The sequence below is a fragment of the Scatophagus argus genome, chromosome 20 (assembly GCF_020382885.2).
Source record: "Scatophagus argus isolate fScaArg1 chromosome 20, fScaArg1.pri, whole genome shotgun sequence".
NCBI lineage: Eukaryota > Metazoa > Chordata > Actinopteri > Scatophagidae > Scatophagus > Scatophagus argus.
Window position 1 is genome coordinate 2,830,941 of NC_058512.1, and position 16,164 is coordinate 2,847,104.

A 16,164-nucleotide genomic window follows, 5' to 3' on the forward strand; every position below is an offset into this window, starting at 1 on the left:
TGGACTCCACGGGAACGCAGTGTGAATAATTTATGACGATAATAAATTCTGAGATGGACGATTATGGCTGTAGCTATGGAAATGATGCTGAAGACAGTAAAATGATGTTTCAGGGTCAGTTCTGAGAGGGACAAACATACCTCAGACCCTCCTGGCCTTTCTCTGCTCTTTATTTACTCTTTTTAAAAGATGTCTTCTATCACTACAGTCCAGTGAGCCAGTTGGACAGTGGGATGTAATAGCTTTTGAGCCTCTCTGTCTGAGGCATCCATGGGAGACAAGCCTCGCTGTGGTGGGCCTGGACACACTCTTGTGTTTCAAGCTGTGTTTTCAATTAATAGTAATGTCAGCGGCTTTGGCTGCCAGTAAATCTGCCTGCTGGTTCATGACTTGTGCATGGCAGTCCAGGCTTTGAAACCTGAGGGTTGCAAACCAGAAGACGCAGAGGTGGTTCTCTCACAGACAGTAAATATGTGCAACCACAAACACTCACTCATGTCTCACCCCCAACCCACAAAAAATGCAACAGCTTTGAGGCATTAATATTTGTATGTATGCTCTATTCATCATTTGAGAGATGCTAAAATTGCCAATCCACCCACTGAGTTCTCTTTTTGTCTCTTTTTATAAAAAACGGAGGATGTTTTATCATTCAAAACGTGAATTCGACTCTGAATAAAACATCTGAAACTGTATACAACTTTTACACACACTTCAACACCATATGTCCATTAGATGTTAGCTTGGCTTGAGGTACAAGGTCTTAATGTTGACAGTGATGCAACATGGGGCCTCACTGCCAGAGTCATCAGCAAAAGGTTTTCGAACATGGAAATATTGTGGAATCAGAGAAACTACATGTTAGCATCAGAGCAGCTGGGCAGCTTGTACGACTATCTCTGATGTTTTTGTGTTTCATCTTTTAATTGCATGTATAAAACCTGTTTGAGGTTGTGGATATCTGCAGTGAGGAATCACCAGTCACACAAATGATGTTTTGTATCTAATAGCTCCTCGGGTCGTCTGACCTTACAAATCCTCAGCTAATGTTTTCCGTATTGAAGAGCACATTAATGTCATTGTGCCTCCTTCTCGGCGTTCGGCGGTTATTATTATCGAGCTGCTTTAAATGGATGCTTTTGATTGTTTTGAAATCATGCTCCTGGTGTTCCTCTGGTGCCTTTGTTTGATAAGGGTCACAAATTAATGTAACTCTGTTTAATTAATTAACTCTGAAGCGTAACACATTTTTCCAGGTGGGGCCCAACAGGGGGGGAATATTTTCCCTACACATCGGCTAATCCAGCTATGTAAACGCAAGCCGTGGGTAGCAGGTACCCCAGACAGGAATGTTAATGAGCACTGCTTATCCAGCTCTATGTATAATAGGCTTATAGCACTTGAGCTAGTGGTGTTGTCCACAGGCCAAACTCCCACTGTGCTCAACCACTCGCACTCCTGTGTGGTTGTGTCATGTTATATTTGCCTTGTCCTTTGAAATAATTAACGATCCTGAGAAAGTCACAGTTTCCAGTGAGTTATTTAGCACTTTTAGCTAAGACTGACATGAAGTATGATACCATCAGCCTTTTCATCGGCGGCATTGAGCAAGCATCCTCCACAGTACAGATGAGACAAGTTGTGCAGGTGCAGAGCAGATGGACTGCCTGGTTCCCATTTATTATCAGTGCTCGCTGGACTCGCAGCCCTTTAAGCCCTTCACATTGATTGTGCTTGACAGTTGCACCCATGTAATCTAAACAGTCAGACTGCTCTGACACTGTGTGTGTGTTTCCAGTGTGAATAATATGTATCTGCGCACATTTTGTGTCTTTATGCTACTATTTGAACGATACAAGTCACACTCCAGTAACTTCCAGTGCCGTGTGTGACACTCTTGCAGTTATTTCTACACTGTTTACACACACCTACGCATAACTTACTTCCTCATTTATCCTGAAAATGTAGTTTACAGGTAGAGGTACTCTGCCTAAATGATGCACTAAACAAACATGTTTATATGTTTATATACATTATGTTGTTGGCCGTCTGGCTGTGTTACAGTGACCTCTGTTGGTGAAGTGACAGCTGTCTTATGTTTCAGGGAGCAATAGGCCCTGACGGTCCAACAGGAGAGATGGGGTCAGAGGGCAAGAAGGTGAGAAATCCGCTTTGATTCAATGCAGTTATTGGAATTTCTTTGCTGATATTATAAACAACAAAACAAAGCAAAACCCTAGAAACATTCTCAAAGCCAAACTGTGCAGGCACAAGAAGCATTTGATGCAGAGATGATATCCTCCTGCACACATAATGCAGGAAAAAGGATCTGGGCCACTAAAAAGTAGCACAACTTTTCCATCCATGCAAGTGGCAGGGAAGATACAGTAAACTGACATGACTCAACGCACGGCTATCTCTCATCCTTCCCTCTCTCCACAGGGTTCTGACGGTCCTCCAGGAAAAATAGGTTTCCCTGGACCACAGGTGAAGTGCTGGGCTACTTTTATACTTTTCCACTCCTTCCTCTCATATATATATATATATATATATATATATATATATATATTCTGCACTTATGTTCCTCTGGAGAGGAGAGACATCAGAGTGATTTAGGACATCTGCATGATACCAGCAGAGCCGAGGCCCACAGTCAGACCAAACATGGCGGTTTGAGAGAACCGTCCTTGGGAGGTTTTCTACAGATTTCTACACATAATGCCAAGCTTATTGGTGGGATATGAGAATATTTACTCAGCCTGCAATTAACTTCTACTTCTGAAACTAATTTGGGCACATATAAATTCTAATGACCTTCATGTAGGAGGGCTTGTAAATCTTAACACAGCAGGGGTCAGTACATAATCTGTGAGGCAGACAGAGACAGATGGAAGAGAAGGAGAAAGACCTGGATGGACAAGAGAAAAATATATTATGTGCAAAAATTTGAAAGCGTTTGTAGAACAACTGCCAGTGGAAGTCAAGGTTACGTGAAGTCTCTTTGCTTCCCAGATGTTGTTCTTATGCATTGTTATTACATAAATTACACATCTGTAGAAGCAGAATGCGTCTAAAGCGAGGCACAAACATTCAAGAAATCTGACCCTATGTGTTACTGTACTTGCTTTTGTGGACACCATAAATCACATGCTAATGAACCCTGATCTGATTTGTCACGTCTATGTGTCCCTGCAGGGGAAGATCGGAGAGCCAGGAGAAACTGGGCCGAAAGGCTTTCCTGTGAGTTCTCTGTGCTTGTGCATAGATATAATATACATACAACTGAACTGACAGTTACAGACAGATGGACGCCATAATGACAAGTTTTACACTCCCCATACAGTACATTGTATGTTGTTTATTTGTAAATGCATATTGAATTCTGTCTGAACATGTGCTGTATCTGTGAGATGATGTTTGCTCATGTGCATGTAATCTGAGCTCACTTATCCTTCTGTCTCCAGGGTATCCAAGGACCCTCAGGACCTCCAGGGGACAAGGGAATAGCAGGCGAGCCGGTATGATCCATCTCCAGTTTCCTCTCCTCTTATTGTCTCTGCTTCTTTATGACTCCCCTGTGATATTGTGATGTCCTCATCTGGCTCAGTGCCTTTTCCCCCTCTCTCTCTTTTTCCGCTTATTTTACAATCTTTTACACTATTTGTACTTTAGCTCATCAAATTTTTTCCTCACCATTTTTCATAGTCCTACTTACTAGTTTTATTAGATTTTCATTGGCAACAAACTGTTGTCTCTCCTCTCAGCTCTGTTAGCTGCAAAATATCACAGCCAGGAGAAAGTTTATAACACATATTGCTGTACCTATTAAGAATATACTTGCCTCTATTAAATGTTTCCTCCAGAGCAGCCAGATAATTGTCTCATCCTTCACACATCTGCACTAGGGAGTGCACTACGAGCACACTGGGTGAACACATTATTAATAGAAGTGCTGAATTTGCAGGGAAAATATTTGTGATTATTGCCACAATGGATAAAAACTTTGTGTTAAAGATTCGCTGCCCTTCTTGTGGTTTTTATTTTATGCACACTAAAAGAGGCGGAACAGAGAAAGAAGGATTAAAAATGCATCAGTCTGCATGCATGCTAAATTTAGCAAACCAATATGAGAGTCAGGCACACATTTCACCAGGATGAATGAATCACTGCCCAATATTCTTCTGTTTCCTATTTAACAAAACATTGATCTGTAGTCATTACGGTCTCACGGGGACACGCAGGCAGCTTAATGTGAAGTGCTTCATATAGCTGACTTTTTACACCTACAACAGTAAAGACAAATATTATGTGATTTGAATTTCAGATGAATTTCGGTTTGTTGTGATGTAATTACAATTTTGATAGATGGACCTAAATGTGATAATTTTTTTCATGCATTTAGACGTATACTCAGTTGAAACCAGTACAGAGACAATATGTTTGATGTTTTAGCCCATCAGCTTCGTTGATTGCATACAGCTTAGTCTGAATTCTGTGCCAGCAGCACATTTCCAACCACTTGGGTTGCACTGTGGTTCCCTATAAATAAAGATTCTCTCACAGTGGGAGGAAGAAGTGGAGTTCTTCACAAAACACTCCATTAATTTTATTCCTGTCTTAAATAGTTTTCAAAAAAAAATCACCTTTCTCCCTGCTAGTCATTCTCCATTGTCTCACACAGCTGTTTTTAGTGATCAACAAAACAGTACCCCACTATTAACCCTTTCTTTGGGCTTGTAACCAGTAATGTATGAATTAAAGACCACACATATGACTCCAGTTATACGTTGACTATTGCTTGGTTACCCAGGGAGCAACCATTATTCAAATGCGTTGAGATTAAGAAGTATTTATGGCAGAGCGTTAATGCTTTAGAAGTTTAAGTAGTGACACAGTTAATCATCGCAGTCAGAGCCAAACCGTGCACATGGTTTACTGATGTATCCATCGCTGGCTCATCTACAATCAGCATTAGCTAGAGTGGTTTTATTTCTTGTGCTTATTAAATGAATTCTGATGTTGATTGTGGGTGAAATACCCCCTTGTTGGTTTTCAGTCTGATTATCATTCCAGTATTTATACCTTTCACTTTTCTTTCTTGGTCGGGAATACTGCAAGTGCAATGTCTGTAAGAAAAAGAATTTTCCTTCCGGGATAAATAAAGGAATTCTGATTCTGATTCTGATTATTTGTGTTGTCGTCTACAGGGACCACCAGGGCCACCAGGGACTGTGGGACTGTTGGGAGAGATTGGTCAAAAGGTGAGAGATTGTGCAAAGATGCTTGCACACACACTGAGTGCACTTACGGTATGTTCCACATGACTAAGGTCACTGGCGTTCATCTGTATATACAGAATCTGTCGTTCACCCAATCCTGAATCAATAGTGCTCTCTGACTGAATCAGTCTGTCAAATTGAACTGATTAACCCACATGACATCGGGGTCCTCTTTACTTTTCTCTCTCTCTCTCCTCTTTCAGATACATAATACAACTCATGCCTGATATTTTGTTCATTTTTTTATGCAATATTTAGCTTTTGTCCAAAATCATTCAACATTTCCACCTTTTCAAAGGGTCCTCCAGGCAAGGTGGGAGAACCAGGACTTCCAGGCGAACCAGGAGAGAAGGTGAAACAATCTATCGTAGTTTTGAAACTTAAAGCTTAATGTAACTATTGCATGCCTAATTTGAGCACACTGCATTCACATCAACCAAATACACAAGACACAAGACAGACAGGCAGAATATTATCCGTGCCTTGATGTGTTCATGTCTGTGTGTCAGGGAACCATTGGACCTGCTGGCAACATTGGAGAGCAGGGACTTATAGGGCAGCGGGTATGTTTATAACTATCAAATATTTTTCATCCCTAACAGATGGAGCTGTTCATTTTATTAACCTCTGTATGTGTGTGATAACAGGGAGAGCCAGGCATCGAGGGAGAAGCTGGTCCTGCTGGTCCCGATGGAGCCAAGGTGACGTGTTTTCTTAAAATACCCTTCATGTTGTTGCTAATAGGATATGAACACAACAAACTCCAAAACACAGAAACTTCTTCTGTAAGTAAAGGATTTAAATGCAATGTTTTTTGTGGCTCTTCTCAGGGTGAAAAAGGCGATATGGGTCAGGAGGGCGACAAAGGAGAAAAAGGTGAAATCGGGCTAAAGGGAAAGGAGGGTCCACCTGGAAATCCTGGACTCACTGGTGTTAGAGTGAGTGGTCTGTCTTTCCGGTCAAATTCATACACAGTCATTTGCAAACTGACTTTCACACACTCCCAAAGCCCACCTTAAGATGTTTCTTTATTATGCTTTCTCTCTGAAGGGTCCAGAAGGGAAACCTGGCAAAATTGGTGAAAGAGGCAAAATAGGGTCAAAGGTATCAGCACCACATTATTTCTGATGATAATCCTCCAGAAACCAGAAGGATTCACTGACAATAAAACAGAAATGTGTAGTGTGTGCTATTCTCTAACATAACCTTTGTTTTATTTAGGGTGCCAAAGGTCAACAAGGTCACCTTGGGGAGACCGGGTCAATGGGGAAGACTGGACCACCAGGATTTGTTGGGCAGAAAGGCTCTAGAGGAACAATTGGACACGTGGTAAAGTGGAACAGTAATGATACGGATATTAACAACTTAATTTCATAGTAAGTTTGAATGCCATCTGATGTTCTACGTAACATATAATGTGACTGAAGACACAACGTATGGTCTCTTTAGGGAGCTCCTGGTCGAATGGGTCAACAGGGGGAACCTGGTATTGCAGGCTATGAGGTAAGATTACCTGCATGCAGATGGATGTTTAAGGCGTAATATGTAGAATATTTTTGTGGAGACAGAGAGAGAGAGAGAGAGAGAGAGAGAGAGAGGTGATAAAATAAACCTGTTAAGATTATTTGAATATGGTGTATCATTTCACATAACATGACTTATTGTGTCTGTCTTTGCAGGGCCATCAGGGACCACAGGGCCCCATGGGGCCTCCAGGACCAAAAGGTGAAAAGGTACACCTCGTTTACTTTTTGTGTAACACTGAGCTCTTGTTCTTCCACCTTATCTTGAGTATCTCAATCTGTTCCCAGTATGTATCCCAGCACCAATTTGGACTGATCTCCACTCACATCACATCACATCAAAGTGGATCAATAACACAAAATGTTTTTCACTGAGCTACGAAACAAGCACCCCAAAAGCACCTCTCTTCATAGGCAGCTTTGTACTGGATGGAAACACTTATCACTGTTGATTTTCATCTTCAGGGCGAGCAGGGAGATGACGGGAAAGTAGAGGGTCCTCCTGGTCCTCCAGGTGACATAGTAAGTCACACCTGACTTACTTTTCTCCCTCTTTCTACTTTTTACGTGCCAGGAAGTTGCAGAAATCAGGTTGCAGTTTACTCATTTATTTATTGTTTTATCAGGGTGTTCCAGGTGACAGAGGAGAGAGAGGGGAACCAGGAGATCCGGGTTACAAAGTACGTACTGTCACTCCAGGTGATTTTAAAACAAATTATTTGGGCACTTGGGCTCATGAGGTCAATATTCTCTTACTTTTCTCAGGGTCAGGTTGGTGTGGATGGAGAGAGAGGAAGACCTGGAGCTCCTGGACAGCCTGTGAGTGTCAGAATGTGTGATTTGGATACACAGCTCATTTGGTCTGCACAAACGACCACCATGCTCTCTCACACAGGTTGTCTTTGTATGCACTCATTAACCTAACTGGCAATTTCAGGGACACCCTGGACCTCGTGGGCAACAAGGACCCAAAGGGGCCAAAGGAGATCAAGTAAGGACATAAAAACAAAAGCATTTTGTGTGTTTATTGTGTGTGGTTGAGAGTGATTGCACTAAGATTTGAAGAGTTGTATTTTGGTGTGCAGTCTTATTTATTTTCTGCATTCTGTTAGCTTCAGTCAAAAACCTTAAATTGTACTGATTGTTCAAGCATCAGAGCTTCAGTGTGAGTTGAATGAAAGAAAAAGCATAATTTCACCTATTTTGACTTTAATCAGAAATGTAGGGGTGACATCAACGTCATCTGGCAAATTGGAAATGTCAGCTAATGTAGCAGAGATCCAACAGAAACATTTCGTAAAGAGGTCATTAATCAGCCTAAAAGTACTGAACTATTACAGGACTGTCCTGTCATTTGCTTCTTTTGGCTTGAGAATAAATTGCCATGCTGGTCTCTAGTATCTGATTAAATGTTACTGACAGTGACCAACAATGACCGTCTCATTTTAATGCATGTTGTCTGTCTTTAGGGTCAGAAAGGCAAAAAGGGCCATTCAGGACAAAAAGGAGCCAGAGGACCAGAGGTAAGTCCATACATTCACATCTACTTATATATATTTTATCATAAAAGACACGTCTGGCATGCTCCCAGCAAGAAATTTGCATTCATGACAAGAGTACTTGGAAATGAGCCATAAACAAAAATCATGAATAGATCAAGCTGGACAGGGGAAAACTGTGCTCATTCACTCAAGGAAAAACGGATGTCACAGAAGCCAGATTTCTGATAAGTCCTCTCTTCTACTCAGGGTCGGGGTGGTCCTCCTGGTCCCAGAGGTGTGGTGGGCCGAGAGGGACAGGAGGGTGTACCTGGGGTCGACGGAGTCCCAGGAAAGGATGGCAGTAAAGGCATGCCGGTGAGACAAAGAAGTCTGCTGTGTATTAACCTTATTTATTGTTTTTACACAGGAGTCTGCAGTTAACTCTACACACGCTATGTTGTGGACGTGAAGATCTAAATGGCAAATCCCCTTAGAGCAAAGCTTAAAGTGTGTCCAAAGTGGAAAGGTTTCATCCTCTGGAGAGCATGAATGTGTGCAAGAAATTCCATGGAAATCTGGCTAGATATCCTGCTCAGATGGGTTTTACTTTTATTAACACTTTAAGGCCCCGGCACTATCAGGACAAACATTTGTTTATTGCTTGTGTAAGAGCCGATTGTCATTCATCTTGCTTTCTTGACCCGTCTCCAGGGAGAGCATGGTGATGATGGGGAGGCTGGTCTTCCTGGCAAAGTTGGTGCACGTGGTAAAACTGGCGTTTTAGGACTCCCAGGAGAGCAGGGGAGCATTGGACCAAAAGTAAGATAGAAATGTAGAATTCTGTATAATGGATTCAGTTAGCAATGCATGAAAATGAGAATAATACTAGTGAGTGATGTTAGACATAATGTGCTGAAGTTTGATTTTTCATTCGTTCATCCAGGGTGAGCAGGGTCTTCGTGGTCAGAGTGGACCTGCAGGAAAAAGGGGCTTCAGAGGGGGAATGGGACTACCAGGGTCCCAAGGCGACCAAGGACCTAAAGGACAACCTGTGAGTATCCTCCACAGATACATGTGACTTCATGACACCTCTCTTTGGAGATTTTGTGTTTCTGATTGTTGATTAAATTCTTGCTCAGGGCGATACAGGGGAACCAGGATTTCCAGGAATTCTGGGAGTTTTTGGACCAAGGGTAGGTTCAGCACAACACAGCAGCACATCTTCCGCAATCACACGCATTTCAGACTTGGCCATTAAAAACCGGCCTGTGTTTCGCAAGCATGGCTCATAATACCTGGTTATGACAAGGTGAATAATTACACATTTGCTTGTGTGTATTCTTTAAGATCTCTTCCATTGCTAGAGCCCCTTTTGCAAACAGCACATTTTGAAACCAGGATTTTCTGCACTGTGTTTGTGATGCTTCGTTCTGGAACAAGACCAGTTTTAAGAGCATGTGAGCTTCTATGTAACCATGTATGGCTTTAAAGAATAACACTAGTGTGAAGCAAAGTTTCCACCCTGAACCAACTGAGCATCCAGTAAAAAAAAAAAATCTATTCTTATTGCATTAAAATGACTACACAGAATCCAGTGCCAAAATTTATTGAGACAGCTGGAAAAATTGTTTTCAATATGGAACCTGTTAGTGGATGTCAGATGTTCTGTGAAGACGCCTAGATATAGTCAGAGATACAGTAGGATCTCTTGTGTGAAGAAAAAATTTGCAAAACTGACATCAGTTTTAAACAGGTGTACAGAGTGTGTGATGAGTGTGTCTAAATATGCATCACTGCTATTTTCAGGGGCCTCCAGGAGACTTTGGGCCAAAGGGCATACGGGGACCAAAGGGGCCGCAGGGCGCAATGGTAAATAGACCACTGATTTAGATTACACTGATGAAATGTGCTGGACCTCTTGTCTAATTCTTTTCCTCCTGACTGCTTTTCTTCATCAGGGCAGAGGAGGAGTCGTTGGCCCAGTGGGAATCATTGGACCCAATGGAAGCGCCGTACGTATTGCACTGATTGAGAATAACTTTGACATTTCTCTCTGCTGTTGTGCTTCAGCCAACTGACTGTGCACATCTCTTTACAGGGTCCTCGAGGAGAGAAGGGCAGTCGTGGAGAGACCGTAAGTTCTTACCACATCCATTCCTTTCAGTTTTTTGCACTTTGTATACATTGTGTCAAAAGCAGGTTTGATGACAATGTTCAGGTTGAAAATATGTCTTTATGTTCTCTCTCTCTTTGAACAGGGATTGCAAGGACCAAGGGTATGTTTGCACAGCACTGTCTTTTCTTATGTTATTACAAGTCAACTTTAGTCTTTTTGTATTTGCCTTTGGACACTTGATTGAGAGCATACAACCTCAAACAGCATGTGTGTTTTTCATTTCATCAGGGCTCTCCCGGACCTCGTGGACCCCCAGGACTTCCAGTAGGTTTTCCACTTTTATAGGTTTAACCAAAAGGTTTTATAGGTCAAACACATGTAAAGTGCCAAAGTGCCGTCTAAATAGCTCTTTTTCTTCTTAGGGTCGCCCGGGTGTCCCTCTGTCATTTGTAAGTCATGTCATATTTGTTGATTTCATGGCATTCAGGCTTAGCATCATTCAAATCTTCTCCAATGTGTTATTAGATACACCTGTGCTGATTAAATAAGATTGTGTTATTTATGCAGAAAGAAGATGGGCTGTTGTTTATGGATTCACACACCCCACTCAGGACTGAGGTTAGATGGGTTATGACATTCCTCTGTATGTTTTTGGTTTTTAATCTGTTGCAAACTGTGCATGCTCATCTTTTTGTCTGTTCTACAGAACAAGCCAGTGATGGACCTGCCGATGCTGGACCAGGGTGCAGAGATCTTTAAGACCCTCCACTACCTCAGTAACCTGATCCGGAGCCTGAAGAACCCACTGGGAACTCGGGACAACCCTGCCCGCATCTGCAGGGACCTGCACAGCTGTGAACAGAAATTAAAGGATGGTAAGGGTGGGTGTGTGCTGTCTTGGAGAGGGAGATGGAGAGAGAATTTCATGTTTACGTAGACTAATAATTTCAAATGTCTTCATATTTTCAGGCACTTATTGGATTGACCCCAATCTGGGCTGCTCGTCAGATACAATAGAAGTCTCCTGCAACTTTACTGGAGGTGGACAGACTTGCCTAAAACCAATAACACCATCCAAGGTAGTTAAGACGTGAAAACAACCCCGATGTCGTCAGCCAAGTCTATAAGATTATACAATTTAAAGAATTTTTACCAGATTTGTTAACCAGTTTATGTTCTGCCTGTTTGAGCAGCCAACAATCAGTGTGGGCCGTGTCCAGCTGAACTTCCTGCATCTGCTGAGCTCAGAAGCAGTGCAGCATGTTATCATCCACTGCCTGAACATCTCGGTTTGGAGGCCAGCTGAGGATCAGCCCGCTGCCCAGGGGTCTGTGAGATTCAAGGCCTGGAGTGGGGAGGTTTTCGAGGTTGGAGGAGAGCTCGAGCCAGAAGTCATAGAAGACTCCTGCTGGGTAACAACATGACTTCATCTGGCTTTGTGCTGTTTAGCTGACATCATTCTTGACTCTCACACTTTCAAAACTTGTTGCCCTTCTTGTGTTGCTCATGTTGTGGACTAAAAAGTGTATTTGGGTTTCAGATAAAAGATGGCCGCTGGCACCAGACCCATTTTGTGTTCCACTCCCTGGATCCCACCCTGCTCCCTGTGGTCGACACTTACAACCTCCCCAAGGCTACTCCCGGCTCCCATTACCACCTAGAAGTAGGTCCTGTTTGCTTCCTGTGAGGGTTGCAGTGCAAGTCCTCTGACCACAAAAGGAAAGATCATCACCCTTAGGTGACACCGTCGTGCAGGCATGGAGATTGGAGCAGTTTCCTCCAGTCCATGGCAAAACAATCCAAGCGAGTACAACCCTCCCTCCAAACAGATCCTGCCTCACTCTGCCAAACTCCCATTGGACTGCAGACACAGAGGGAGGAAGCACGGGGAGCTTGGGGGAGGGGGGGGACACAGAAGAGCTGAGGAGGAGCAGGGGAGTTCTTGCACTAATAGCTTCTTCACGCTCTTCAAGAAGGATCTCCACATGTACACCCGCTTGGAGAAAAAAAGGCTGTATGCCACACAATCTCTCTCTGGAACATTGCTAAGTGAAGGGAGACCAAGGCCAAGTTAATCAGCGGACATTAGAGTAACTTATTTTTTTAACTGTATACAGTCTGTATACTGTGTGTACTGTTTTTTTTTCTTTTTTTTCCCAGAAATTCAATTCTGTTAGAAGAGAAGAATTAAAGTAATTGGGATCAGTTAAATGTACATATATATGTATGCTTATTATTAACTTTTATACATGTATATCTTATGTAAAGAAATAATCTTCAAGTGCAATAGAAAATGAGAGGATAATTTGATATTTTAAACTTATATGGAAGGATTTTTCAGGGGTGCCATTTCATTTGCCTCATCTCTCGCTCATCTCTTTGTGATCTTGCCCATGTGAATGAATCCAGAGGCAGACTCGTTCACTTAAACTGAGCAGAAATCATATCCATATTTACTGACTTTCAGTTGCCTCCCTAATGTGGGAAAACCAGTGGCACCCAGTCAGCTCTCAGTAATAACGTCTGAAGCCACACACAGTAATGCACACAAGCCGTCCACATGGGGAGAGAGTGCATTAAATACTTATTACTCATTGAACCGGATGCCACTGATGATTAGGGAGAATATCCGCGGCTGTGGGGATTAGAGGTCAGAGTGAAAAAAAAAAAGAAAGAATATGGAGCTCTAGTTCTCAATAGTGTTTTATTAAATTCTCTACAACTGTGGAGTGTGAAATCAGGCGTATGAGTTAACTGCTTCCTTGCTTATGACAAAAGATAGAAGGGTAATTATTTACTCAGCACCTCATGAGACCAGGAGTCTCTTCTTCTACCCCAATCACAGTGAACAGACTACAGGTACGAAGGAGAACTGAGCCACAGGAGAGAGGAGAGTGGGTCTACGAATCAGAATAAAACTCCCATCTTCTGTCCCATCTTCTCTCTAATGCATGGTGCTAAGTAAATTGTCTGAGGTGCTAACCATAGTGCTGTAATTACACCACTTTGCTAAAATATTCTGATGTTTATAGTGCATGCTTGTTTAGATTAATTAAAAGGAAGTCAGTATGATATATTGCCATCGGCTCCACAATGCACTATAAAGGTGATTTCCCATCCAAAATTACATAGTCAACTATCTGCATTTTACAGAGTTGCTTATTCTGATGGAAGCTATTTTAGAGATAAAACTATAAAAAGTAAAAACAGATTTCTCCTTTTATATCCAGTATAAATCACAGGGTTTGAAGTATTTTTTAAGAATAAAGTTTTCTTTTTCTCTGTACAAAGCCCCCCCTCCTGCCCTCACAGCTGTATGTAATATTTTTTAGAAACACATCTAGTGGAGATAGTTTTAATTAAATAAAAATTTCTTTGTTGTAGCCGGACACAAGTGTGTGTAATTGTGCAAACCTTGCTGTATACAGTGGATCCCCTCTTGCTAATTTAATGTTATTTAATGTTGTTAACGTGGTTGCAGACTGAGCAAATTTCTGTTGGTTGAAGCAATACTACTCTTTATGACAACTTTATATATCAGTTTGCCCAACTGGTCTTGGAGTTTATAGATTTTTTTATGTGTAAATTTGGGGCTCCAGAGAACAAATTTATTGCAATGTTAATTATCTTTTATTTTTTTAATTTTTGTTATTTTGCTTTATGTTGATTTTCCTCTATGATAACCAACCATGTACTGTACCAGGACTCTGTGCTATGCTATAACTTGTGTTTTAAAGAATAATGCAAATATGTGAAAATTGTTTCTTTCTTTTTGTAAATCTGTTGTAGACATTAAAACGAGCTAAGAATACCTCACATTTGTACACATGGAGCAAAGATTATCTATTGCCTTTATAATTAAATCCTGTTTGGAAATATCAGCCAAATACAGTAAGCCGTCAAACTCTGAACATGACCATTTCTGGTGCCAACATACTTTATCTGTCTACTGTTTATTCATTGTTCAGTGTCCATTTGTTCAATAAATACTTTCAATCTGTGTGTGGATTATTACTTTTCAGCTATTTGGAGAATACTGATATGCTCCATGTAAGCATCGTATGATCGTACAAAAGCTCTCCTGCTCTTTTATTTAGATTTTGAAACAGGACCAGTCACCATTATAGGGCCACGAGATGATCAGACACAGGACCCTGCTTAGCTCACATTACTTCATACTTTATGGTGCAAATCCCCTAATGAATTTGCAATTATTCAGATTACTAGAACCTTCTGACCTGCAGTAAACTGAGACTTTTGGGGTCCCTCGGAGTCTAGGATCTTGGGACAGTTACCCACATTACTTAACTGCGTGTTTGGGTTGAGCCAAATATAGGAGGAAAGGCAGTGGTTGGGTGTTTCAGAGAAACTCATAATGATGGTAATCATGCATACTTGTGTGTTTGCAGAAGTCACATGGTGCATCTGAGGGACGAGCACATATGTGACATGGTTAGCAGCAAGGTTTAATTTTATCTTTGGCACCACACTAGTCTCACGTATCACAATTAAAAAAAAATGACTATGAAAATGAAATTAAGAGTTGCACCACTTGATGTCGCTATTGTTATCTTAATAAATTAGTCCAGCCAGTCAGCCCACCCTGAACTCACCCTGGCTCAGCTAAATTGGTGATAAAACGCACATACAGTAGCTGTTAGTGAAGATTGTACTTCTACTAAATGTTATAATTCCCTGAGCAAGTGTTAATTATTCCGCGCCGCCATGCAACACACCCAACACTCTACATAGCCCACAAATTCTGTTTAAGAATAGTCTTTAATGAATGTCACACACACACACACACACACACACACATGCGAGCGCGTTAACCTGGTGTTCCTTTAGTTTCAGTTATAACGGCCAGGGGACTGGACACGGTTACAATGTCACTCTTTTCTAAGCAATTTGATTATGCTGCTGATTCACACAAGTTTTAGTATATTCTTCTGTCTGACAGATTCTTTGATCCATTAAATACACCAGTTTCTCTTTAAAGGTAGTGTAATATGACTACACGGCTTGACACTAAATGGGTCGATGTGTACATGACAGCATCGTTATTTTTGAGCTTCGTATGTACCTGCCCCAAGTGTTTGTTTTGGCCAATCGCTTTGCCCCGGTATCCACCCAGTTGTATGCTGCCTTCTCACTGCTCGAAAATTCTCAACTTTTAAGTTGGGAAGAAAAAAACTGCATTTTTTTTTTTTATCATCAATAGCATCAATGTAAGCAAAGACTGATATAAAATTTAAAATAATCAAAGCGCATAACTTGAGTTATTGCAACTTTGTTTCGTCAAATTCATATTTTTTAAGGCACCAACTGTCAGTTGACACCAACAGGGTTTCAGTAACAAATTTAAATATTTCCTACGTTACCTGAAGGCATCACCACTTTTCAACGTGCACAATGGTGACGTTTACCATATCATGATGGCGGTAGCCTGGACTATTTTGAATTCCGTCCCGCTTTTCGAAGTTTACGCCATGTCTAGTCTGTAAAATGTTTTACTGTCCTGGAGAAAACGCCAAATAACTCAACGGTTAACATGGATTCCGTCGTGGGGGACGATGTGACCCTCCCCGTTGACATTAACGGAAGGTAAGCCTAGCAACAGTAGCTAGCGAGCTAACGCTAGCTTGTAACAACATTGGTTACGTTGTAATTTAGCTAGCTAGCACACTTAATCCGAAGGCAGTAACTGACTATCGCTGAATGGGCCCTGACTATTTATTGAACCAAAACAGAAGCATTCAATTTGT

The 16,164-nt window shown here is 41.6% G+C and overlaps 2 protein-coding genes across 8 annotated transcripts in view; both read left to right on the top strand.

Moving 5' to 3' along the window:
* col27a1a (collagen, type XXVII, alpha 1a) overlaps positions 1-14,399 on the top strand; it is a 64,027-nt gene extending 49,628 nt beyond the window's left edge. Inside the window, exons 29-61 of the mRNA XM_046374607.1 lie at positions 2,105-2,158; positions 2,443-2,487; positions 3,196-3,240; positions 3,465-3,518; positions 5,208-5,261; positions 5,578-5,631; positions 5,789-5,842; positions 5,927-5,980; positions 6,110-6,217; positions 6,330-6,383; positions 6,501-6,608; positions 6,729-6,782; positions 6,959-7,012; positions 7,268-7,324; positions 7,429-7,482; positions 7,568-7,621; positions 7,740-7,793; positions 8,272-8,325; positions 8,551-8,658; positions 8,995-9,102; positions 9,227-9,334; positions 9,423-9,476; positions 10,090-10,152; positions 10,242-10,295; positions 10,382-10,417; positions 10,542-10,559; positions 10,688-10,723; positions 10,822-10,848; positions 10,967-11,017; positions 11,106-11,274; positions 11,369-11,478; positions 11,593-11,811; positions 11,940-14,399. Coding sequence (XP_046230563.1) covers positions 2,105-2,158; positions 2,443-2,487; positions 3,196-3,240; positions 3,465-3,518; positions 5,208-5,261; positions 5,578-5,631; positions 5,789-5,842; positions 5,927-5,980; positions 6,110-6,217; positions 6,330-6,383; positions 6,501-6,608; positions 6,729-6,782; positions 6,959-7,012; positions 7,268-7,324; positions 7,429-7,482; positions 7,568-7,621; positions 7,740-7,793; positions 8,272-8,325; positions 8,551-8,658; positions 8,995-9,102; positions 9,227-9,334; positions 9,423-9,476; positions 10,090-10,152; positions 10,242-10,295; positions 10,382-10,417; positions 10,542-10,559; positions 10,688-10,723; positions 10,822-10,848; positions 10,967-11,017; positions 11,106-11,274; positions 11,369-11,478; positions 11,593-11,811; positions 11,940-12,086 — 2,373 coding nt within the window. The 3' untranslated portion in view covers positions 12,087-14,399. The remainder of the gene's footprint in view (positions 1-2,104; positions 2,159-2,442; positions 2,488-3,195; positions 3,241-3,464; positions 3,519-5,207; positions 5,262-5,577; positions 5,632-5,788; positions 5,843-5,926; positions 5,981-6,109; positions 6,218-6,329; positions 6,384-6,500; positions 6,609-6,728; positions 6,783-6,958; positions 7,013-7,267; positions 7,325-7,428; positions 7,483-7,567; positions 7,622-7,739; positions 7,794-8,271; positions 8,326-8,550; positions 8,659-8,994; positions 9,103-9,226; positions 9,335-9,422; positions 9,477-10,089; positions 10,153-10,241; positions 10,296-10,381; positions 10,418-10,541; positions 10,560-10,687; positions 10,724-10,821; positions 10,849-10,966; positions 11,018-11,105; positions 11,275-11,368; positions 11,479-11,592; positions 11,812-11,939) is intronic.
* A 1,399-nt stretch (positions 14,400-15,798) lies between these two features.
* LOC124051335 (myomegalin-like) overlaps positions 15,799-16,164 on the top strand; it is a 29,615-nt gene continuing 29,249 nt past the window's right edge. For all 7 annotated transcript variants that reach the window (XM_046374608.1, XM_046374615.1, XM_046374609.1 and 4 more), the window contains exon 1: positions 15,799-16,003. In XM_046374608.1, the coding sequence (XP_046230564.1) occupies positions 15,951-16,003 (53 nt within the window). In that variant the 5' untranslated portion in view covers positions 15,799-15,950. The remainder of the gene's footprint in view (positions 16,004-16,164) is intronic.